The sequence below is a fragment of the Leguminivora glycinivorella genome, chromosome 1 (genome assembly GCF_023078275.1).
Source record: "Leguminivora glycinivorella isolate SPB_JAAS2020 chromosome 1, LegGlyc_1.1, whole genome shotgun sequence".
Lineage (NCBI taxonomy): Eukaryota > Metazoa > Arthropoda > Insecta > Lepidoptera > Tortricidae > Leguminivora > Leguminivora glycinivorella.
The window spans coordinates 11,003,169-11,027,901 of record NC_062971.1 but is presented as its reverse complement, the minus strand read 5'-3'; the positions used below and the strand labels follow the sequence as shown (position 1 = coordinate 11,027,901).

The following is a 24,733-nucleotide window of genomic DNA, read 5'->3' as shown; positions in this document are numbered from 1 at the left end:
CGAAGAAAATAATAGTTAATTACCAATCAGCCGGGTTCACAAAAAGCGAGGCACTGTTCAGTATAAACTACTATAGACGTGCCTTGCCCGAGGCAGCACGCACGTTTTGCTAGGCTGAGCAACCTCGGCACTTGAGTGAGTGGAAAAGAGAATAGAGTACATTATCGTCATCCATATATTACGTCACTTTGGGGTTATACTAAATGTGACAATCCATGTTAAAGCGTGACGGAGGGGGGATTCTGATGCGATTTTGAGAGTATGACATAGGATCTAAATAAATTTCGTATGATCCACTCATACTGAATATGGTATTATACCTGTTCAGCGTGGAGCGGTATCCAGTGGTCCCTAGGTGGTGGCTGCCTCAGGAGTTTGTCTTGCTCACCATCTGCGTCGAACCATAGCCCGCGCACCGCCAGTTTGAGGTCCAAGGTTGGGAGATCACATATTGCCTACAAAATATGGTAAAAGTGAATGAACAGCACACAGAAGCATTTTTAACAGCGCCATCACTACTATAGGGAATCTATGTATGTATCATCGATAAATATATTTCATTTGACGGCGAAACTGAACTGCACAAACTGTCTGGTTAGTGTTTTACATTTTTTTTAAATTATAAACTGTGATTGACTGTGTGGTGACGGGTTAAGAATTTCACCACCCCCTTTCTTCCCGTGGGTGTCGTAGAACGCGACTGTGGGATATGGGTTAAATTGTGGCGAGAGGCTGGCAACCTGTTCCTTAGCAGTTCGCATTAGGAAAGAAGAGGCAAACCTCTTCGTGCGAATGAAAGGTAGGTCGACAACGAAAGGGTGAAACCGCTCCCCGCGCCTGGTAAGAACCTAGTTTTTATAGAGAATGAACGATAAACCTTACCCTATGGATCTGCTCGATCTAATTCTCCTTAAAGATTTGGCTAGTGTCTCATAGCTCTTAATACTCGCGTGCTTCAGCCCATTGACTGTGTTGCACGGCTTCCTAGAGTCGGTGGACATGTTTGTGAACATGTAGAGGTGGTGGGACTCGATATGCGGTAGCGTGCTGAATCTTGCATTATACATCGCATATGGAGAAGAGACCAAGGTGCATACCCAGTAAATGAAACGATTGGATCTGCTCGATCTGATTCTCCTCAAACTCCCTCCTTAAAGGCTTGGCGAGCGTTTCATAGCTCTTGGCTTGGTGCTCGCGTGCTTTAGCCCATTGAGCGTGTTGCACGGTTTCCTCGAGTCCGTGGACATGTTGCTAAACGTGTAGAGGTGATGGGACTCCATGTGCGGCAGCGTGGTGAGTCTTGCACTATACATGGCATACGGAGAAGAAACCAAGGTGCATACCCAGTAAAAGAAACGATTAAACTTACCCTATGGATCTGCTCGATCTGATTCTCCTCAAACTCCCTCCTTAAAGGTTTGGCTAGTGTCTCATAGCTCTTAATACTCGCGTGCTTCAGCCCATTGAGCGTGTTGCACGGCTTCCTAGAGTCGGTAGACATGTTTGTGAACATGTAGAGGTGGTGGGACTCGATATGCGGTAAGGTGGTGAGCGGAGAGTCGGACGGCCAGCGCGCTTGCACGATGCACTGCATTAGCATCTGGCACGAGAGGCAGACTGATAGCCAGCCGTTTTCGGCGGATGTGTCTATCATGGCCTGAAAAAACAACTAAATGTTAGTATACTTAATTTTGAGATTGTAAAACGGTGAAGGGTAATCAAACAGGCAAATACTGAGTTTGTACAGTTAGTAGGGGAGATTAGTCCAAAACCGGGTATGGGGGTAAAACCGGGACGTGGCAGTATGGCTACTTAGATCGTTTCAAATTTACGCGTGCTTTGGTGACAGCTGTCAGCCATCTTGGTTAGTTTTTCAACAAAAGTTAGAAGGCGTGCGTGCCGGTGTATAAAAATAATTAAAGAAAAAAGTTTTTAGCAGTGTTTGATCTAAAATTTTATGGAATTCATAAGCAGACTAATCTTTCGTACGTTGAGGTAAGTACCATTTGTATTTTTTATACGATTAAGTATGTTGTACATTTGAACAAACATAACTTTGATTGTTATTGCATCATCTTTTTAAATAAGTGGATTTTTTAGTTTCTTGTAGGTGCGTTTGGGTCAAAACCGTACGGGGTAATACCGGGTGGTACCCGGTTTTGTACAAGTAACTGAGTCAGGTGTTTTGATTTTATATAATTTAAATAATTGTTACAGATCTAAAGAAAATAGCGCAAAATTATAAAAGAACTGCAACACGACAATCTTGGAGTGAGCAATCAATGAAAATGAAACTTGAAGATCTTGACGAGGTCCATTGCTATCGTTGCCCGGGGTAATATCGGGTATAGCAGCTGTTCCAAAACCGGGTATACCCGGCTTTGGACTACCCGTGGGGCAAAAACGTAAAATAGTGAGATTTAAAGTTGATTGTGTTATTCTACGTGTGATAATGCTAACAGTGTTCTCACCTAATAAATATGTTGTCAATTAAGTAAATTAAGCAGAGGCTATTAAATTTTGTTTATTTTTCTAATAATCATTTTTTAATTATTTTTTTTCCTTAAGGTCCCGGTTTTACCCCACTTTCCCCTAATTATTGAAAACCATGATTATTAATGAGCTGCTAATATTTTTTAACGACATGTGAGCTTGTAGCAGCAGGAACGCCTTCACGTTGGACGAGTCTAGGGACAGCGGTCCACTGTTGTACTGTACCTGCAGGATCCTGATGGTCTGGTCGAGGACGGACTTGGTGTCGGTGAGGTAGTCCGTGTTGGGCAGCGTGAGGCGCGACATGTGAGCTTGTAGCAGCAGGCACACCTTCACGTTAGACGAGTCTAGGGACAGCGGTCCACTGTTGTACTGGTACCTGCAGGATCCTGATGGTCTGGTCGAGGACGGACTTGGTGTCGGTGAGGTAGTCCGTGTTGGGCAGCGTGAGGCGCGACATGTGAGCTTGTAGCAGCAGGAACGCCTTCACGTTGGACGAGTCTAGGGACAGCGGTCCACTGTTGTACTGTACCTGCAGGATCCTGATGGTCTGGTCGAGGACGGACTTGGTGTCGGTGAGGTAGTCCGTGTTGGGCAGCGTGAGGCGCGACATGTGAGCTTGTAGCAGCAGGCACACCTTCACGTTGGACGAGTCTAGGGACAGCGGTGCACTGTTGTACTGGTACCTGCAGGATCCTGATGGTCTGGTCGATGGTCTGGTCGAGGACGGACTTGGTGTCGGTGAGGTAGTCCGTGTTGGGCAGCGTGAGGCGCGACATGTGAGCTTGTAGCAGCAGGAACGCCTTCACGTTGGACGAGTCTAGGGACAGCGGTCCACTGTTGTACTGTACCTGCAGGATCCTGATGGTCTGGTCGAGGACGGACTTGGTGTCGGTGAGGTAGTCCGTGTTGGGCAGCGTGAGGCGCGACATGTGAGCTTGTAGCAGCAGGTACACCTTCACGTTAGACGAGTCTAGGGACAGCGGTGCACTGTTGTACTATACCTGCAGGATCCTGATGGTCTGGTCGAGGACGGACTTGGTGTCGGTGAGGTAGTCCGTGTTGGGCAGCGTGAGGCGCGACATGTGAGCTTGTAGCAGCAGGAACGCCTTCACGTTGGACGAGTCTAGGGACAGCGGGTCCACTGGCAGACGGCACTGCTGCGACAATTCTCTGGAGAAAATATTCTTATTGTAATAAGGGTTAGCGATACAGCAGTTCAGTGACTAAATAAAGTTTTTTATCGCAAAAACATATTTAAATTAAGTAATAAAATGTTTTCTCTTTAAACATATACTACTCATACTATACAGTCACACACCATACACCATCGCCACTTGAGCGATGAGGATATCGATAGTCCTGGCAATATTGGCATCAATAATGTGTCAAGCGCAGCGAAATACTAAGCGATGTTGCACGTCATCTCATGATTATGACCGGACGCGGCATGTTTTATTATTATTATTAAATCTTTATTACAGATAAAATTGTATCCATAGAATTATTAGTAAACTTAGGGCCAGTTGCATCAACCACATTTGACAGACACATCATCGACACGCTGCAGATGTCTATTGAACTTCCCATACAATAAAATTTAACGAACGCTTTAACGGCCACAGACGGTCTGATGCAACCGGCCCTTATAGCTACATATTTAATGTTAGTTACTTATTGTTAGTTGCTTATTGCTAATACATAAACTATATTACAACTTAATTAATGACTTATTTACGATTAAAATAATCCAAAATTAACTACATACTTTTAAAACCGTTTTCTAATATTTAGAAGTAGTATTGAATATTCTAGTAGCTTACCCGTTTAGTATATCCTCATTATGTCTCACAGGCAACGTGGCGTACTCCTCGCAGTCGCTGAGAACGCGCAGCAGCATGTCAAAGTCCAAATCGCCGGTTAAAGACTGGCTGAAGTGAGCCATCGTCTTGTGCGACAGGTAATAGTAGGAGGCGATGCGACCCATCCATGTTGTGTGGAGCGTACGTTGGTCCTGTAAAAAGGTCGAATAGTCGTACCTATTTTTACTCAAACTCTTACTTTCAGAAACATACCTCTCATACATAGCTATAAAATTTATTTAACAATTACAATTAGAATCGTTGTCAACAGAAATGGTGCAAAATGCTAACAAACCATTCAATAAGTGTCCATATTCTAGCACTCTTTTTATTATTTCGAATAGGTTTAAAACGATATTTAATCTTTCAAAAACTCTTTCTAGTTTTTGGCTTTTAGCGCACAGTATCTTCATTTAGATTATATGTATAATGCCCTCTATGAACGATGAGATATATCATTCATAGAGGGTTCCCCTTGTTTTGGCATAATTTTACAATCGAGAATTCTTTTTGGCATAATCTATATTGGCATAATTCACCTTTCGCATAATCTGTTATGGCATAGTATAGTTACGCATAATTTGTCTTGGCATATTTTTGTTTGTCCGAATATATTTCATAACGGTTATTATGCATAAATTATTTCTGCATAACATGGTTTAGTGGAAATTTACTACGCAGAATTTTTATCATAGGTAATACTACTATATTAATGTTGCAGTACTAACCTTGAAATTCTTGACAAAATGTTTTATTTGTTGAGGTCGCAGTTCTAACCTAACCAAACCAACTCTCTTAACAGCATTTAGTATGGGTGGATATTCTGATTTTAAGAAATATGCCAAATACAATTATGCGAATTAATTTTATTCATAAAAACAATTGGCGTAAACAGAATTATGCGAACTTATTTTCGGACAATGTGTTATTCGTATTATTTTTGATTATGACAAATAAGTTTTCTGCCAAATTAACATTTCTGTTATGCGAAAATCGTTTCGGACAATTAAAGTTATGCCAAATAGAGGGAGCCCTTCATAGAGTGGTGGCTGAAGGATTGTTAAATGTCGTCTTTTGTCATTTGATAAGACCGAATGATTTACGCTAACCATATATTTTACAGTTAGTGGAGTGGAGTTAAACCGAAAAATCTGCGACAATTCCTACAAAGTTCTTACCTCTTCAATCTCTACACAGTTGGCACTGCTCAGAGCATCGAGAGAAGTCTGCACAAGATTAGACAGATAGTAGTTGATGTCTTGAGGCTCCAAGCTTTCCAAGTTGTAGTAGGATGGGTTCTTTAGCAGCCGCCGGAAGAAATACGTCCATGTCAGGTAGTCGAGGATATCCTGCTTTGATTGTACAGTACCTAAGAAAAAGTAAAAATAAATTAAGTTTGGATAAGGTACAGGTTAAAAAAAAAGGTAAGGTAAATATGATGTAATATGATGAGAAGATAAACATAATTTTGACATGTAGCAAATTTATAGTGTAATTTTTATCATGAAATAAAGAAATCTAATCTAATCTAATTAAAAATAATCCTAGACCGCGCCATAGTGGGTATCCAGCTTCAAGATCATTTGAGGAATGTTGAGATACGAAGTCGCACCAAGGTTGAAGAGATAAGTTAGGCCATTATTAATATGGACTTAGGTGGACTAAAATGTTAATGGTATGGTGGCCGTTACCGAAAAAAAAGCGCTTGTTGTCCGATGGCTCGTCAGGTGGACGGCAATCGGAAGATTCACTGTCATCCTTGATGACACTAACTCAATACTTGGACAAATGGTATGCTAGAAAAGAGGGTTATAATCAGAATTGAGCGATAAAGTGTCGACATTATGATTATGAGGAACTAAAGCGGCCTGTATCGAGGCGATGACAATTATGGCCCAATATTGACACTTAATAGTTCATTGCCCATCAAACAAGTAAATATTGACGCTAGAAGCTCATCTGACCGAGAAATGGGCACAATATTGTCAGTGTCTAGCAGTGGCTGCTGGTGAAAATTTCTGCTAGGCGACACCGAGCAAAAAGAACCTACATTAGGTACTTTACTTGTAATAAATTTTAGGCAAGCCGGTGGGAATCGGCTTGTATGGACCAGCCGCTGCTGGTGTCTAGTATCATTATGACCGTGAAACAGGCCACAGGTAGTCACACTTATCCTTATTACGTACCAGCAACGATCTCGGCGTTGAGATGGTCGGCGATCACCTCGCTCGTACAGGAACTTCTTGTAGAAGTTCTTCTGGACTTTTCCTGCTCCGACTCTTGTTACGTACCAGCAACGATCTCGGCGTTGAGATGGTCGGCGATCACCTCGCTCGTACAGGAACTTCTTGTAGAAGTTCTTCTGGACTTTTCCTGCTCCTGACTCTTGTTACGTACCAGCAACGATCTCGGCGTTGAGATGGTCGGCGAGCACCTCGAGCAGGCTGGACTCGACGGGGAACGGCTCGTACAGGAACTTCTTGTAGAAGTTCTTCTTTTGGTCGTGCACCAATACCACTGCCACACCTTCGTTGTCGTACTGTTAGAGATAAAGGTAAAGTTATTTGATAATGAATAATAGGAAAATTGCTAATACAAATATATTGATACGAATATGTGGAGCGCTGGTGGCCTAGGGCCTAGCGGTAAGACCGTGCGACTTTTCCTAATAATGCGGGTTGAAACCCCGCTTAATAGCGTTGAGTTTTTAGACTTTTGCGCAACTTATACACCAAAATTTTTTTTTTTTTTTTTTATGGGATAGGAGGCAAACGAGCAGACAGGTCGCCTGATGGTAAGCGATCACCGCCGCCCATGGACACCCGAAACACCAGAGGTGTTGGAGGTGCGTTGCCGGCCTTTAAGATGGGTGTACGCTCTTTTCTTGAAGATTTGAAGGTCGTATCGGTCCGGAAATACCGCAGGCGACAGTTTAGCTTCAGGAAGTTTCTGGAGAAACGCACAGTTTCTAGATGATGACGATGGAAATGTTGTCGTGCACCAATACCACTGCCACACAGCGCTTCGTTGTCGTACTGTTAGAGATAAAAGATAAAGTACTCCATTATTTGATAATGAATAATAGGAAAATTGCTAATACGAAAATATATTGATACGAATATGTGGAGCGCTGGTGGTCCTAGGGTTAAATCGGACTAAGTAAGGTAAGACTTTCGGAAGCGACAAGTTTTTCCTAATAATGCGGGTTGAAAGCATGTCCAAGAGGAATAGCGTTTAATAGCGTTGAGTTTTCAGAGTTTTGCGCAACTTATACACCAAATTGTCATTTAATATGTTTTTCAGTCCGAAGTGTGCCTAGTAGGCAAGTTTTGAAGGCCATATGACAGTAGTTCTCCCATAAATTAATGCTTACGTCAAATCCTGGAATTAGTTTCCAAAGCAGAACCTAGGCTTTCATGGGCCATGGCAAAACGCCTGGACTACGCAAGGAAGCAAAATAATAATAGGAAAATTGCTTGGTACCTAAAATGCCTAGCACAAATACCTGCGGCCGGCCGGCACGGCCCATCATCTGCAGCACGTCTGTGATGGGCATGTCCACGTATCGCTTCTGCTTGCCGTCGAAGTATTCCGTGCCTTTGATGACTACCAGGTGCGCGGGGAAGTTCACGCCCCACGCCAGCGTTGCTGTGCAGATTAGAACCTGAAAGATTAAGATGAAGTTGAACAAACTAAAACTGATTCTGATATAAAGCTCATGCAGTTATAAAGACCGCGCGGTTCGAGGATCTGTTAACTTGCGGTCTGTGTTCTCAATTTGATATTGATAGTTTACGATAATGAGCAGATGCTTCTACAGTTCAATTCAAACACTTAAAACACAAAAAGCTCATAGTCTTCACTATAACGAGAAATTATAAAAAAAGCATTGTTTATAGTTCTGACGTGTATGAAGTGGAATCTTTAGGAGAATATACAATTACATCTATCAAACCTTCAGCGCGATGTAAATAGGCCATGGAAAAACAGATAAGACAAGACAAGCATTTCATTTGATGCGTACCTGAATCTTCTGATTGATAAACAATTCTTCAACCGTATTTCTGTCTCTTTCGTGCAAGCCCGCGTGATGTATGCCGATGCCGAACGCAAGCGTCAACTTAAGGTTTGATTCTCGAATGTTCGATAGGATTTGCTCCATTTCTGACTCTTGCATGTGCAGCCATTGTTTCGGGTTGTCTTCGGCTGCGAGGTACGCTATTAAATCCAACGCTGTTAACCTGGTAACATAAACATGCATTTAGGTGTGGATTTATGCTTAATTAATTTAAATTCTAATAGAGAATTTGGTTAATTTTCAGTGGGAGCCTGCCAACGAGTGGAAGGTACACTTGTTCATGGTCGTCGAAATTAGAAACGTGATTTGAAAGCTGGATGCCTTGATATAAGAACCTGCTCAGACATACCTGGTCTGTCTTCGACTGGAGACGAAGACGAGGGCAGGAGCGGCCGGCGAATGTTGTCGGATGGCTTGGAACGTGGGTTTGTTCATGGTCATCATGCGCGGGCAGTAGTGGCGGCCTGGGTGTCCTGATATGTGGACCTGTTTGCAAAAACATTGATATCTCGTCAGCTACATCTTAAAGTACTTTAAGAGAGGCGAATAACGAACGCGATGAATTGAACACAGGAAACCATCACGAGAAGTAGTGCTTTCGCTTGGTCATTTGTCTGTGCCAAGGTAATCATTACATCTGCCCCTCTAGCTACAGACTGACCCTTGAGTACAACTTGCCTTGTCGCGCGCGAGACCATACATCAAGCGCGCGACAAGGCAAGTTGTGCTCAAGGGTCAGGTTATCACACTCTTGTTTTAATTACTAGTAAAACTAAATTGCTCCGTTTAAACAAGTGTGCATCGTGTAACTGAGTAGTCATTTATTCAGCGTATTGAGTAATTTATATTTTTGTTAACCCATAATGCCCTTAAAACCCTTTTCAGTTGTAAGTTTAGTTTATTTTTAACAAAAATGTGTGAAATTGGAGAATTAAAATATTACCTCCAGTGGCACGGGCCGCACAGAAGGTCTGAAGTTATAGAGCCCCATTTCACCAATGTTCAACCAGTTCGCCAAGTCTTTAGCGTTGGCCAGCGCTGTGGACAGACCGATGATCCGCAGCCTTCTCGATGTATGAGACTCGATAAAGTTTGTTCTGAAACAATTAACTATAATTAGGAACTGTTGAAAATTATCAACTGATTTTAATGTAACATAACTCAAACCCAGCCCCCTGCTGAAGTAAACAGAGAGAGCAAGTAAATCGTACCTTACACCAACACTTTGAGTTACACTTACCTCGATACAATAACCTCCAACACCTGGTCCTCTGTCTTCGCCCAGCAGGTGTATTTCGTCGATGACTATAAGCGCGACATCTCGTACATAATTCCTAGTCTGCCACGAGCGACTGATGCCGTCCCATTTCTCCGGCGTGGTTACTATGACGTGGGAACTGCGAATGGCCCGGATGTCCGGGGACACGTCACCTAGACATAGTATATCTTTAAGCACGGAAGGTATCTAAAACAATCGTATATGCGCAATGGAAAGCATAGGAGCAAATAGAAAACTTAGTTGTAATCCTTTTTTCTTGTTTTCAGAACATTAAACTATGTTAAAACTAAGTAAAACTCTGTAAACAGGACATAGTATTCAGCTATTAACTAACCTGTCAATTCGACGACTTTCTTTCCCAATTTATCTTCCAGTCTTATTTTCCAATCTTTGATGCGCTCCTTCACAAGAGCTTTTAGAGGTGCAATGTAAACAACCTGCAAAGAAAATTTAGTAAAGGTCGTATTCAAGTGGTACAGCAGTGGAAGATCTGCGTTTGGATGTTGAAGTAACTATTGTATGACTGAGGTAAGGTGGCTCTACCTTACACCATTGGTATTGTTAGGTTTGGTATTGGTTGAACACCCTGAACATGGCGACCTCAGCCACGATAGTCTTGCCGGAGCCGGTAGGCGAGTCCAGTAGTACGTTGTTGTCTGTGTGGTAAAGGCAGTGGAAGATCTGCGTTTGGATGTTGAAGTAACCATCATATGACTGAGGTAAGTAGTACCATGGCGACCTCAGCGACGATGGTCGTGCCAGAGCCAGTAGGCGCACCGCGTCGCACGTTGTTATCCGTGTGGTACAGCAGTGAAAGATCTGCGTCTGGATGTTGGAGAAACTATTGAGAAAGAAAGTCGTTGAGTAACTATTGTATGACTGAGGTAAGGTAGACTTACCTTACACCCGGGATACTGGTTGAACACCCTAAACATGGCAACCTCAGCGACGATGGTCTTGCCCGAGCCAGTAGGCGCGCCCAGTAGCACGTTGTTATCCGTGTGATATAAGCAGTGGAAGATCTGCGTCTGGATAGGGTTGAAGTGGCTGAAGTTGTACAGCATCTCGTATGAGGGATTGTTGAGAGCCGTCACTGGGAGTGGTTGGAGCTCTAGTAGATCTGCAAGAAAAATAAAGCTGATGATAGGCTCGCACTGAAGATCGAGCAGTTTATTCATCGAATAGTTTGACGGACGCTAGTAATTTCATCTGTTCACGAGAATGCTCATTACAAAAAAAATGACCCTCTTATTCATCAACGTTCACTAAAGTTATCAAGCCGATAAAGTTCGTTTGTCCCTTTCTATCACACCAATACGTCGGAAAGGGACAAACGAACTTTATCGGCTTGATAACTTTAGTGAACGTTTATAAATAAGGGGATACGTCTATCAGTACCTAAATCTTTCATGGTATTCTTAATCTTTATTAATGTTTCTTAATATTTATTTCATGTAATCCGTAATTAAAACTTTTCACAACAGAGGAATCGAAAAGTGAACCCATTGATATCTAATTGTCTCTATACAATGTTATTTAATTAGCTATTCATAATAAAACTAATTATTTTGGTAATCGGCAAGCAGTTTTCATTATCGGTAATGCTTTTAGCAACAATGGTGATATGGAACGGATTTCATTACACGTAAGTCATGTATAAGTTTAGTCACACCGTGTCACACGAAATGCACGTACCTGTGTGTGGCGGATGCGTTTCAGGCAGAATTAGGTGCTGGAATGTCAAGGGCAACACGCTTTCTGAACCCAGCCATCTAAAAAAAAATGGAGTTATTAATTTATTGTAGACATTTTAATTATTTCATGAACATTGCTGTATGTGTGTCATACACTAAATCACAGTAATTACTCTGATACAAATCATTTATTCAGCCTATAGGATACAGGTGCCCCTGTAATCTGTATGTACTATGTACAGTCGTACTTACTTACAGTGCTCGTATATTTGTTGTTACAACAGTATAAGAGGAAGATGTTAAACCTGTCACAATATTTTTATAAAAAAAAAAATGGAATAACTCCTGGTGACCTTAGTTTTTAATTTTACAGTTAGCGAATATTAAACTTCATATGTGAGTGTGTTTGGGAAAACGTCCCACTTTGTCGATTACCATTAAGCTTTGAGATTTACTTGTATCTTTATATGAATAAACTGACAAAGCGGCTTTATAGCAATCGACAAAGTGGGACGTTTTCCCATGCACACTCACATATAGTAAAGTAAATCATTGTAAATAACTTTTTACCTTTCGGATGTCGCTCTAATGTAATATTGCGGCGGTAGCGGTTCTGTGATGGGTATCGTTATGATGAGTTCTTGCGGTTCATTTGTTATTACCTAAAATACAACACAGTTTTTAAGTACAGGCAGAATAAATAACTATAAAGGCAAGTAGGCGTGAAGGACGTGAAGGTGTATAAAGAAAACTTCTGTCTTGAATGGTGGACAGTACGGAAGCAAAAATAGCAGTGCATGTAACACGTTGGTTTCCACCCGAGAAATAAGCGCGAAAGTCGAAGAAGCATTCATAGAGATTTATGAATGCTTCTTAGAACTATACTGCTAATGGATGTAAATTCAACGTACTTTAAACGACTCATAAAAAGTTACAAAAGGTAAAAAATCAACTATAACTACCATAAGCCATATATACTAGATTTCATGATTTCCTCTAACACGTCAAGGAAAATAAACTAGCTTGTTTCAAATGATATTAAAGCGTATTATTACTTTATATAAAAATATTTACTCACTTGTTTCTTGGTGATGAGGAAGAACTCATTGTAGTACATGATGTCATTGTCAGGGTCCTCCACCCATATCCAGAATGCTTCGGGTGCTTTTCCATGATATTTGTCGTTCCATCTGTAATCAAGGCATTCTTTGTTAACAATCACTTCACATGTCTTATTGAACTGCCAACAAGTTTACAAAAATTACGAAACCATATTAAAGTCAGACGATCGGTCTGGCTCAGTCGGTAGTGATCCTGCCTGCTGAGCCGCGGTCCCAGGTTTATTTAAATTAGTCTCCTTTGAATTTTATGTCAAAAAACATCTATGTATTTGTTAGGCGGTTTTTACATTATCCGATCCGACATCGGATGTCGGATGGATTTCAATGGAAAAAATTAAGATGGCGCCTGTAATGTATGGAATATAGGTCCGACATCCGATATCGGATCGGATAATGTGAAAACGCACTTAGGTTTTCTTCGTTGGGGAAGATTTTTACCTCCCATAGACAAAAACTTCTCATCGGTTGGAATAGTATTGTAGGCAAATAAGGATACCAGTCAACCGAAAAGAGATTTACTCACTTGAAATTAGGCGTGATGGTGAGTCGTATCCGAAGTACCGTTCTCGTAATGGGATGCAAGCTGGCTTCCATCTCTAGTAGAGGGAATTCGTCGGCGCACTTCTTTAGATGCCGCGCTGCTTTCGGATTCCTTATAAGGTCACCTAAAAACAACAAAAATAACTATGTATCTAAAAATTTGGTCGGATACAATCAACAGCTAAACAACAACAGATTTAAAAAGGGCCTTCAGTTTTCGGGTGAATTCGAAAGCAATAATTAAATGAACACTGATTTGTCTTATTCCCCTTTCATCGCTATAAAATCCGAGGATGTTTGTAAACCTATCAAAAATCTTACCAAGCTCTTTCCAATCCATATCCCGGATCTGATCCGGCTTCAGCATCGGGTACTCGATGTGCTTAAGGATCTCATTAGGGAAGCAGTTGAACTGTCTCATATCGCTGTAGAAGTCCCATTGTTGCAATTCGAGCATCTTGGCCATCTTGAGGTAAAGCGCGGCCATGTAGGCGTTGTTTTTGCGAAGTGTGATCTCGAATAGAGCCCGATTATGCGCACTGCATTCTGAAAGAATTTGTGAATGGAGAACTTAATAATGCATAAATATATTATATAATAATAAATGAAACCGTATAGTGTCACCAAGATACAATTAATACGTGTTTATGTTTTAAGTTAAGATCAGTTTTAGACAGCCTTACTTATTTCATTAATGCCCATATTGGCAATTAGATTATATATCTCGATCAAAAATGCTTGAACTGTTCCTGCGGACCACTTGACAAAGAGAAGTACCTACTTTTTTGAGGTACAATTAAGACCTTGCAGCCCTATTAACTCAACGGGAATGACAATTTTAACCAGACTGCTTTTGAGAAGATCAAAAATTGCTCCATCTAGACTGGCCTTGGCAGATGAGAATAATAATATACATTATCGATATACTTGGCTGATATAGTTCAAATCCGACTGTAGCGAAGATCCGTTGACACGCCCCCTTGACAAGTAAGTCTGCAGCAGGATGTTGATTTTCCAGTGAATGTCTTCGGGGGCGTCCTCTATACGCAACTCGCAATACTGGTCCTTGAGGTTCCAAAGTTCCGTGAGTTCTTCTTTACGCACCTATAAACAAAATGACAAATAAATCAGTACAAGCGATATGATAACCTTGTGGCATAATCGAATGGTAATTTTGAGTCATTATCCGGCCCGAAGGACCAATGTTTTAATGTTCACCTCAGGTACACCTTTCAGATTGCACCACGAAGATATAGGTACCTATCAAACGGAATTATGATACATAAAACGATTAAAACAAGTGTTAGCAAAGCACCGTAACATACCTAGAGGTATTCTTTATTTTTAGCTGTCATGAATACTACGAAATACAGTCAACCAATGGGAACCCTGTAGAACTATGTCACAGTGACGTTATAAATCAGATTGTAAGAAAACTCTTACTGCTTGTCATTTTGACATGGTTGTAGAGTGGCCTAGGGTTCCAATTGGTTGACTGTACATGGAATTAATTTATAGCTATATAATAGTTACTTACTTTGAGCTGCTGGAAATCCGAGCACCTGGTAAGCATCTCTAAAACGTAGCCCTGTGTCATGGATTTGCGGACCATGGAGTTGAACACTTCCATAGTCTCGCAGGTTATGTAGTAGTGACTGGCTGTTCGGCCCAAATCTGCCAAACGAATTGGACAATATTTTGTAAATGTAACGTTTATTACCCCGAGTGACTACGGAAGGTTACGATTATACTATAGCTAGTTTAGAGTTTGCCTCAACGAGAAAAGACAACACTTTTAATAACTAAGGGTTTTTTAAACTTCTTTAGTCATGAGTCATGGACCAGTTTTACAATTTAAACAATTTCACTGAGCCCTATCAAAAATATTGTAGTAAAATTATTAGACTAGACTAGGCTCTTTTAGGGATAATACACGAAATGGCATGATAAATCATAGACTGTAGCAATCATACATACAGGTACATGTAGCACGAGCTTTTGCCAGACTTGTCAAGCGAAGTGTGACAAAGTCGCGCCAACTCAAACGACGTCACAGGACAGGACTCACAGGCGATACGTATCGTCAGACCTTTGTCTAATGTATTGATAAATGACTTTGTCTCACATTACAGCTGTAGGTCGCACATTATTTCAATTTAAGCTATGCATTCTCTGCAGCGAAAGACTTAGGGTCTCCCATACATAGCTGAAAACATACATACCTGTAATGTTAAGGTCGCCAGTCCGTTCATTGTACCGTATCATGTGCGTTTTGTCGAGCGTCATGGCTGCCGTTGTGATAAGCTGCCTGCGTTTCGTCTCTAACATGGGTTCTTCTTGAACGTCGCCATAGGTTAGGCCATATACCTATTGATGAAGTGAAAGTACATTATACGTTTTAGAGACCGATCTCGTCTTCGTAAATTCAACCAATGTTGTGTCAATTTTAAAAATATACCATCTAAAATCGTAAAAAGTTTAGAGGATTTTGTTGTATATACCTGTGGATTGATTCGCATGCGTACAAACAAGTACGTATAACTCAGCCATTCTACTGCTTCGTCAATATTCGTGACAGTTCCTAACGCCACCTGCAAATTAAGTTTCATTAGACTTTTTACTCTGTGAAAAATGTCCTATAATATTTATCGCAAGTGAAGACATCTGGCATTAAACATCGTATATTACAATCACTGTGCACACGCAATTGTTACCCTTAAACCCTGATGTTGAAAATAACTTTGACATAGATGTTATAGACATGCCTCACCTAAGACGTACCTAATGGTTGATTTGGCGAAAGGAAGTGTAATTTATCTAGGTACGTACTATTTATATACTTATTTATGAACTTACCTCAGCATTCAAGTTATCAGCCAACAAATTGATAAAGTTACTCTCAATGGGAAACTGGTTGGTCATGGACTTGAGGTAGTGCGTGAGTTTGTCGTGGGTGGTTATTATGATGCCGGTGCCGGACTTGTCGAACTGAGGTCGCCCAGCTCGCCCGAAGATTTGCAATACGTCCAGGATACTGAGGTCCACGAATGTGCCGTGGCTTTGGTCGTAGATTTCTGTACCCTGTGGAAATCGTAGGTCATAAAACACGTACTACTTATGAAATGTCACCTCATACTACAAATTATAGGTGTCTTAGTAAGCATTTCGGCATTTTTACAAGGTTAATAAAAAATATACTGAATAATACTAAGTACGGGACTGTTGAACCAATTACAAAATCGCGAAAAATGTAACATTACAGTACATAAATACAGTTGTGGCTGTTTTTCTCTTTAATCAATCCGCCACGGAATAAACTACGTAGTACTAGAATTGTTACTCGTTTCGCGCTGTGATGCGATTAGTTACACTGTATTATGCTCATATTTTATACGAAAAAATTAATTAATTGAAAAGCCAACTTTATAGCTTTAGCAATGATTTAGCACTTACCCTTATAATGACGGCATGCGCGGGCAGATTCACTCCCCAAGCTAGTGTTGATGTGCACACGAGCACCTTTATGTAGCCTTCGGAGAAATATCTCTCTACCATGTTCCTATAATCAAAGAAATTCATAATTGCAACATTCATATTAAAATCATTCTACATATTAAACAGTGTTTTTTTCACCAGCCATACTCTGTGTCCTACTTAGGGCCAGTTGCATCAACCACATTTGACAGACACATCATCGTAGCAGACGTCTATGGAAGTTCCCATACAATAAAATTTAACGAACGCTTTAACGGTGATGCAACCGGCCCTTAGTGATTTTCAGATCAACAATTATGGTGCCAAAAAATTTTGCTGATTTGATGTAATCCCTTTGATTTTTATAGGACAGACATATTTATTCCGAGTTTTATGCATTGGATTCCATGGCAAACCATCTTCTGAGCAATCTCCTTTAGAATCGTGGAGGTTTTGACCATATAAAAAAAAACTGCACACAACGCACAGCTGTAATGCGAAAATATATTCCTTAGTATTCTTACAGAAACGTACGAACGTGTCATGTTATTTCAGTCAGTCTCAATACAAGGCGTACTGAAACTGTTTAAACAAGCATAACAAATACGAATGTTTCCGGAAAAAATACGAAGGAAAAGTCACTTTCGTGCTGTTCGAGATCTTGAGGAGTTTCTTCTGGCCTTCATCAGAATCCCCCCAAAGTCTTCAGGCTCCAAGTGTTCTTTAATGTGACCGTGCCGTTTTTGAGGAGCGAGTTCTGACCTTGAGAATCAACAGTGTGGTGTGTATAACAATGAAACCAACGCTATAAGTTATTGCGAGAAGTCTTACCTGTCACTCCTCAGCATGCCAGCATGATGGCACGCGAACCCAGCCGCGAACAGCTCACTCAGCACCTTATTAGGACTACTGCTTATAGCTTTCTTCGCCTTCAAGAATTCCCCTGTATGAGTCTTCATCGGCTCGAAGTGAACATATTTACAGACGACTTGATAACCGTCCTTTTTGCTGAGGCGAGCTCCTTAAGAATCAACACAGATGTAGTGGTGTGTATAACAATGAAAAACCAACGCGTTTATAAGTTATCGCTACATCTGAAGTCTTACCTGTCACTCCTCAGCATGCCAGCATGATGGCACGCGAACCCAGCCGCGAACAGCTCGCTCAGCACCTTATTAGGACTACTGCTTATAGCTTTCTTCGCCTTCAAGAATCCCCCCGAGTCTTCAGGCTCGAAGTGTTTCAGGTGACCCTTTTTCTGAGCGAGCTCCTTGAGAATCAACACTGTGGTGTGTACAACAATGAAACCAACGCTATAAGTTACTGCGACGAGTCTTACCTGTCACTCCTCAGCATGCCAGCATGATGGCACGCGAACCCAGCCGCGAACAGCTCGCTCAGCACCTTATTAGGACTACTGCTTATAGCTTTCTTCGCTTTCAAGAATCCCCCCGAGTCTTCAGGCTCGAAGTGTTTCAGGTGACCCTTTTTCTGAGCGAGCTCCTTGAGAATCATTGCAGTGGTGTGTGTGGCATTCCGTGCGTGGACGAACACCATGACCTGGTGACCTTTTTGGACCATGTCGGCGGCTTTGTCGTAGCATATGTCGTTCATTATTTGTATCTGTGAACATTTCACTTGGATGAGTAAACGGCATGGGGTGCCTGGTGGGTGACGTCATCTTTTTCAGACAAACTTTTGCACAGTGTCCATAGGTTCCAAACTCTATGTAATATATGTATGACATTGGCCCCAATCCAGCCCCAATATATCCTCTAAAATTACTACATAGTAGGATAGGATAATAAGAATAATTGTTTTAAAGATTCTTAGACAATTTGTGTGAAAACCCTGCAGCGTAATATGACGTCAAGTCAATGCAATAAGACATAGGTAAACCTATGTAACTAAACTAAACAATAGCCAGTAAAGAGCATTAATTTCCATATCGTCCTCATATGCGAAAAACACTACAGTTAATTTAACTGCGCAAGGTTGTTATAGTTCTACGAAACTAGATATTGATTTATTTCAATTGTTGATATGCATGACAGAAGTATATGAGTTTATTGGCGTGCATAAATTGAGTCATTTGTAATTGACGTAGGTTATGTAGACGCTTAGTAAAAATTGCAAAGATTTGTTACGGTATTGTCATAGAAAATATGTTTAGGATAGAAAAATCGTGTTACAAAAGCAAACACGGAAATTTTTTAGGTTGATTAATTTAGAACTTTTCCCCTCACTTGCTCGGAAACACGTGTTTTGTCCTTTAATACCAGCGGGTAAAAACGCACTTTATCCACTAGTGGGTAAAGTAATTTGACCTTGAATAAAGTCAAATTAACTGCTTTAAAATTGATAAAAGTAGGTGAATCTAATAATAAAGATGATTTACCACCTGTAGAACTAGAAAGTGATAAACGCATTTTTTGCGTTGTAGTTTCTTCGATAGTGAGGGGAAAAGTTTTGTGTTACACTCGGGTGCAAATGTATTTTATTTCTCGTGTGTTAAAAAAAAGCAAGTTCAGGACTATTCGAACACTCGCTTCGCTCGTGGTTCAACTATAGAATCCTTTCACTTGCTCGTTTTTCAATTCCACACTCGGCGTTAAAATACAACTTTGCCCCCTTGTATAACAAATAACTATTATTTCATCAATTATGACTAGTCGTGTCATTGGAGAATTGAAATACATTTGAATTATGATTCTTTCGCTCCCATGAAATGCTGCTCCAGCGAAATGCCGGAACTGCGATTCGAACAAAATAGACCCAATGTTTGAGTTCTCTCTCTCAGGAAACAGGAACTTGAACTTTAGTAGTAATATAGCTGATAGTCCACTATCATATCTTTATCATAGAAATATGATCATAGGCAACATGCCGTCCTTTTTCTTCACGTTGGAGTAAAAGGGAGGCATACAGACCTATGATCATATATCTATGATAAACAGATGACAGTATTGACAGTGTACTTTCGGCCTATATACAAGATGTTTCTACCTGTCTAAGATGCGCCCCCCCTCCGCTGCCGACTTCTTTGACCCCTATGAACTGCTGCTCCAGCGGGACCGGTCGGAACCGCGAGTCGAAGAAGAACAGCCCAATGTTCGGGTTCACTCTCAGGAACCTGCACAACAATACAAATTCATACAATGAGTTGTCTAGCCTATTTTGTATCAAAGGGCTTGCAAACTTTTGAGAAGTGCCAGCCGGAGTAGTAATGACCAGTTGGCACAAATAATTGAAAATGATGTTACACATTATATTACCTTTTTTTTAAATACTACGCCGGTGGCAAACAAGCATACGGTCCGCCTGATGGAAAGCGGTCATCGTAACCTATGGACGCCTTCAACTCAAGGAGTGTCGCATGCGCGTTGCCAACCCATTAGAATTAGCTTTGTTAAGTACACAGCAAACAGGAGTGTAGAAGTTCTAAGGAGGGTTCGGGTTGCCGACGTCTCAAAGAACAATAGACGGAACAAATTAGTTCCGTACGTAGATCCTTCCGTCACCAGCACACCGCACCCTCATTGAGCTCTGGCAGCCTTCCTCACCGGCAGGAACACTACACTATGAGTAGGGTCTAGTGCTATTTGGCTGCGGTCTTGTGTAGGTACCTACCTACCGATTATTCACATTGTGCAGTAACTCTAAAGAGTCTCAAACCGTAAGTCCTTACATAAGGCCTGCGTTTCAGAAACTTGCAGCTTGCACAACTGGCATTCCAGCCGCGTACAAATACAAAATTACAAGTTATTATTACCTATTAACACAGGGTAAAAGCACTTACTTGCTACGTAAACTCACCGCGCTACATCCAAATAGTTGGGCAGCGTTGCCGAAAGCCCGACTATGCGTATCATGTTCTGACTGGACTCGACCTGGCGAAGCGTCCTGGCGACGATCGCTTCCACTATCGGCCCTCTGTCGCCGTGGAGAAGGTGAACCTCGTCGATGATTAACAGCTTCACTATGGAGGCCAGCTCCGTGTCAGCTAAAATGAAGTCATTCATCAATTATTAAACATTTCAACCAGCAGCAGTAGTAGGCAACCCTCCAAAACATTTTCAACATACAATTTTTTATTGGTATATTGCCAAAAACTTGAGCCTATATATGTACGATGACAGGCACAGGCTTCCTATCATGCATTGGCTCTCATGGCCCAGCCACGACATTGGTCTGAGCGGCAGCCATACGTGCGAATGAAAAGTCCCATCGCTGTGTCTCGCTCCAATGTAAGGCCGCCGCTCACCGCTGTCGCGTTGTCAACTTGTCACTAATGTCGTGGCTGAGTCGTCAGGACTTGGGCTATAGTTCCCACGGCTACGCTTAGCCCAATCCAGATTGGAGACTTCACATAACCATTGAATTCCTTCGGAGATGTATGCAGGTTTCCTCACGATGTTTTTTTTTTCACCGTGAAGCTAGTTATAAATATTAAACGATATTTCGTATGTAAGTTCCGAAAAAGTCTTTAGTACGAGCCAGGATATGAACCCGCGACCTCTGGATTGAATTTTGGGTTGAGCGTCATATCCACTCGGCCACCACCACTGTCACATTGGCAATATTTTACCACAATTTAAACCTTGCTTATTCTGTTACTCACTAGCTCCCTTCCTAGTGACGACGTCCCATTTCTCCGGGGTGGTGACGATCATTTGCGTCTGCTGTACCTCAGTCTTCGTCAGCTTCATGTCGCCAGTCAACTCGCGCACCGCGATCCCCAGACCGCGCAGACGCTTCCCGAAGCTCGCCGTCATTTCGGATGCGAGCGCCTTCATGGGCGCTATGTAGATGATCTACAAATGGACGGTGATAGGTATATGTAGATAAATAAAATGATTATTTATTTATTAATATTGTCTTCGGTTACCGCGATAGTTACTCAATATTTCTTGTATGTGGGTAGCTTTTGCACATTGCAATTTTTTCCACAGTCACCCGTTGACCACGAATGCTGTAAAGTGTTCGAAACGTCGGGATGAATTGTAAATTCATTATACGCGATTTAATCCGTTTCCACAGTTTTATTTTATTTATTTATTTCAAATAACATAGATTCATTTAAATGGTTAGTAGCATAACACATTTTCTTATCATCTAATTGTATGTACCTAACGTGTGCAGCAGCATGTAAGGACAATCGACCCTCTCAGCTATCATGGCCAGAATAGTGTTGCGACTCTCCCTCGCCCGCCGTACCAGCAGGCCTAGCACATGATGGCCGCGGGAGTATGTCGCCGCGAGATAGACTACCTGTCCTTATGTCATTAATACAATTAGACAAAGACGTGTCATCTATCTCGCGGCGACATACTCCCGCGGCCATCATGTGCTGGGCCTACAGGGACGCGCATTTCTTAAGATTGATAACATTTCCTAATGGTCCTATCATAACTGGCGAATTGCGAGCACGTTAAAATCAATCACTCTGTCAAATATCAATGTCATAGGCTGTGCGTTGTAAATACCAAAGAATAATAGCGAATTAAGGACGTCGTTTTCTAGGTATACTCTAATACAGCGTAAACCAACTAGTCTCTTAAATCATTGACTTATTGTTTTTTAAGTTGACAGTACATGAATGACCGTTATTTATTACCTAAGGCCATAAACATTGCTATATAAATGCAACGACTTAGCAATCAGGCACATAATCCAACCAACTTCCAAGATGAAACTGGCTCTCATTCTTTGTAAGTTATTTGTTGTTTCTTTGCGTCTATTTATTATTAAATTAATTTACATATATTAAATTAACTTTACACCGTGGGGCTCAGTCAATCTGTGTAATAATGTCCTATAATATTTATTTATTTTATATTTTTATTAGCCCGAGGCAAAAATCTAGAAACGGAAATGTGACGCGATATGGTATGGTGACTTGCTGGGCTAAGGCACTGGTCCCACCGCGAGCTAGTAAGCTATGAGCTATCGGCTATCAAAACGAACAAAAGATAAGCACTCCCGTGCAAATAAAAGAGACAAAGCGATATTAATAGCTCACCGCTGGGCGAGTATTATAAATATCGCATCTCTTTTATTTACACGGGAGTGCTTATCTTTTGTTCGCTTTTATAGCCGATAGCTCATAGTTTACTAGCTCGCGGTGGGACCAGTGCCTAACTCAGTTAAAACTACGACATATTATTAAGAATAAACAAGCAGATAAACTGTTCATAAGTAAAAGATACTTTAGCTTTTATTGAAACGTAGACCCTTTTATCTTCGGCCGTCTATTATTCTAATAGTTTATCATTGGAATTCGATTTTAATACCTACTTCATTCTAAATGGTATAATGACGGGGAACTCTTGGTCAAATACTATGCTTCAGACGGTGTGGTAGTGATAATCCAGTAAATTGAATACTTTTGTTCATTGTCTTATGAACATGTCAATAGGTATGTAACAATACCATTTTCTCAAACATGCAATGAAATATTGTCTTTACGTTCCTTAAAATGGGCTGGGAAGTATCGCTTTTTGGGCGCAACAACTCGAGAGGACTGTAAAGGGATTTCATATTATTTTTTAGGCCTAGGCCTGCAAAGTAACTTTTTTTTATAAAATATTATCCTTTAGAGCATTTTTTTTTATTTCATTGTATGTTTGAGAAAAGCACTATACATGCCTCGGCGTGAAAACGGATTCCCGGCCTCGTATCCCTATCCGGCCTCGCTCGCACGCTCGCTCGGCCGTATATACCCACTTGGCCGGAAATCCTCATTTTCCCGGCCTCTGATGTAATGTACTATTTCTCAAACATGGTATGAAATATTGATGTTTTGTGCCTTATAATTGGTCGCCAAGTATGACGTTTCAGGTGCTAAGACAAGAGGTCGATAATGGAATTTCATAAAAATCTTGCAGGCGTAGGCAAAATCCTCTGTTTTATTTAATTTCCAGTACATATTTGTGACATAACATCTAGGTATTCAGCCATTTCAAAAAAAAATAGGGGCTTTACAGACCGCCGACGCCTCTCGTCCCGGCCTCTGTAGTAATGTTCTATTATTCAGTCCGTCTCATGTCATTGATATTGCGAATCTGTTGTCAAAAGAAAGTGTGTATTTTAACAGTACTACAATTACGGCGCCAACGAGTGTTCTACAGCATATACCAATACTATAGCACAGTATAATAAAGAGTATGGCTACTCCCGCTCTCCGCTGAAAGCGCCGCCCACCCCCTCTCGGTTACCTCACAGTTACCGCCTGTCAAAAACGCGAACAGTCGACCTGTCATATCTCACTCATACAAGCATGGTACGCGTTCACCTACACGAGCTTAGAATATGTGCTAGGAACGCGCCTCTTTCATATATTTGATCGCCAGTGTCCGAGATGTGACTATAGTAAACTTTGTCCGCAGTCGCTCTGTTGGGCTTGGTGCTGGGAGCCTTCGGGCAGCTGTGCGGCTGTCAGCCGGACCCCATGGGACCGCTCTGCGCCAGCGACGGCAACACCTACAGCAGCGTGTGCGAAATGAACTGCAAGACCAAGTACAGGGGCGTTTACAAGGTCCGCGATGGAGCCTGCCTGTGAGACCAAACAGTGCCGACATAATGATTAATTCTGAAATTTGATGATTTCTAGTTTTGAAGTTGTTACCTTCTGAAACTTTTTCTTATCTCTCTTTGTTTTTGATTTTTTTTATTCTTTTTGGCCAGTAAAATGTTTGTCATTCATCTTTGTTCGATTTGTTTTAATTTTTTTTTTAATTTATTAAAGTACTAAATCTTAAGTTATGCGCAGAGTTTCGTGTTACTTAACTGAAGTTAACTGCTAAGCCAGAAATGGCTTGTTTACAGCTAGAGTTCGGACTTATCTATTTAATTTAAGTATAATTAGTCTTACAGTATTTATTTTACACATTTCACTTTTTACAAAATATATTCATACTTATTCGAAGATAAGAGGTATTTTTTTATATCTTTAATAGATGTAGGATTGGTTAGGTATTTATCTTGTATATTTTCGGAAGACTGTTTAATATTTTTGGTAGTAAATAATAGTTGGTTCTCATACCATAGGTATTTTTAATACTTTATAAATACTTTTCTCAAATGAAATATTGATGCTACGTGCCTTATAATTGACCGCTAAGTATGAGGTTTAAGGTGCGACTAAGACAAGATGCTGTTAATGGAATTTCATACAAATCTTGCTGCCGGCA

General features: G+C 41.1%; 2 protein-coding genes across 2 annotated transcripts in view; one reads left to right on the top strand and one right to left on the bottom strand.

The window, feature by feature from the left end:
* Window positions 1–24,733, bottom strand: part of LOC125225967 (activating signal cointegrator 1 complex subunit 3-like) — a 45,960-nt gene that overhangs the window by 2,253 nt on the left and 18,974 nt on the right. Inside the window, 30 exon segments of the mRNA XM_048129783.1 lie at window positions 321–455; window positions 1,370–1,657; window positions 3,498–3,666; window positions 4,317–4,507; window positions 5,534–5,724; window positions 6,753–6,894; window positions 7,861–8,019; window positions 8,380–8,596; window positions 8,783–8,919; window positions 9,377–9,530; window positions 9,674–9,696; window positions 9,698–9,864; window positions 10,047–10,149; window positions 10,612–10,832; window positions 11,408–11,484; window positions 11,977–12,068; window positions 12,485–12,596; window positions 13,051–13,192; window positions 13,389–13,598; window positions 13,601–13,613; window positions 13,995–14,171; window positions 14,605–14,741; window positions 15,290–15,434; window positions 15,569–15,658; window positions 15,924–16,148; window positions 16,521–16,626; window positions 17,881–18,164; window positions 19,548–19,674; window positions 20,358–20,544; window positions 21,163–21,355. Of these exon segments, the coding sequence (XP_047985740.1) occupies window positions 321–455; window positions 1,370–1,657; window positions 3,498–3,666; window positions 4,317–4,507; window positions 5,534–5,724; window positions 6,753–6,894; window positions 7,861–8,019; window positions 8,380–8,596; window positions 8,783–8,919; window positions 9,377–9,530; window positions 9,674–9,696; window positions 9,698–9,864; window positions 10,047–10,149; window positions 10,612–10,832; window positions 11,408–11,484; window positions 11,977–12,068; window positions 12,485–12,596; window positions 13,051–13,192; window positions 13,389–13,598; window positions 13,601–13,613; window positions 13,995–14,171; window positions 14,605–14,741; window positions 15,290–15,434; window positions 15,569–15,658; window positions 15,924–16,148; window positions 16,521–16,626; window positions 17,881–18,164; window positions 19,548–19,674; window positions 20,358–20,544; window positions 21,163–21,355 (4,614 nt within the window).
* Window positions 22,120–24,251, top strand: LOC125225983 (thrombin inhibitor rhodniin-like). The gene is made up of 2 exons (XM_048129800.1): window positions 22,120–22,252; window positions 23,930–24,251. Exons 1-2 carry the CDS (start codon window positions 22,231–22,233, stop codon window positions 24,100–24,102), a joined length of 195 nt encoding a protein of 64 aa, XP_047985757.1. The 5' UTR covers window positions 22,120–22,230; the 3' UTR covers window positions 24,103–24,251.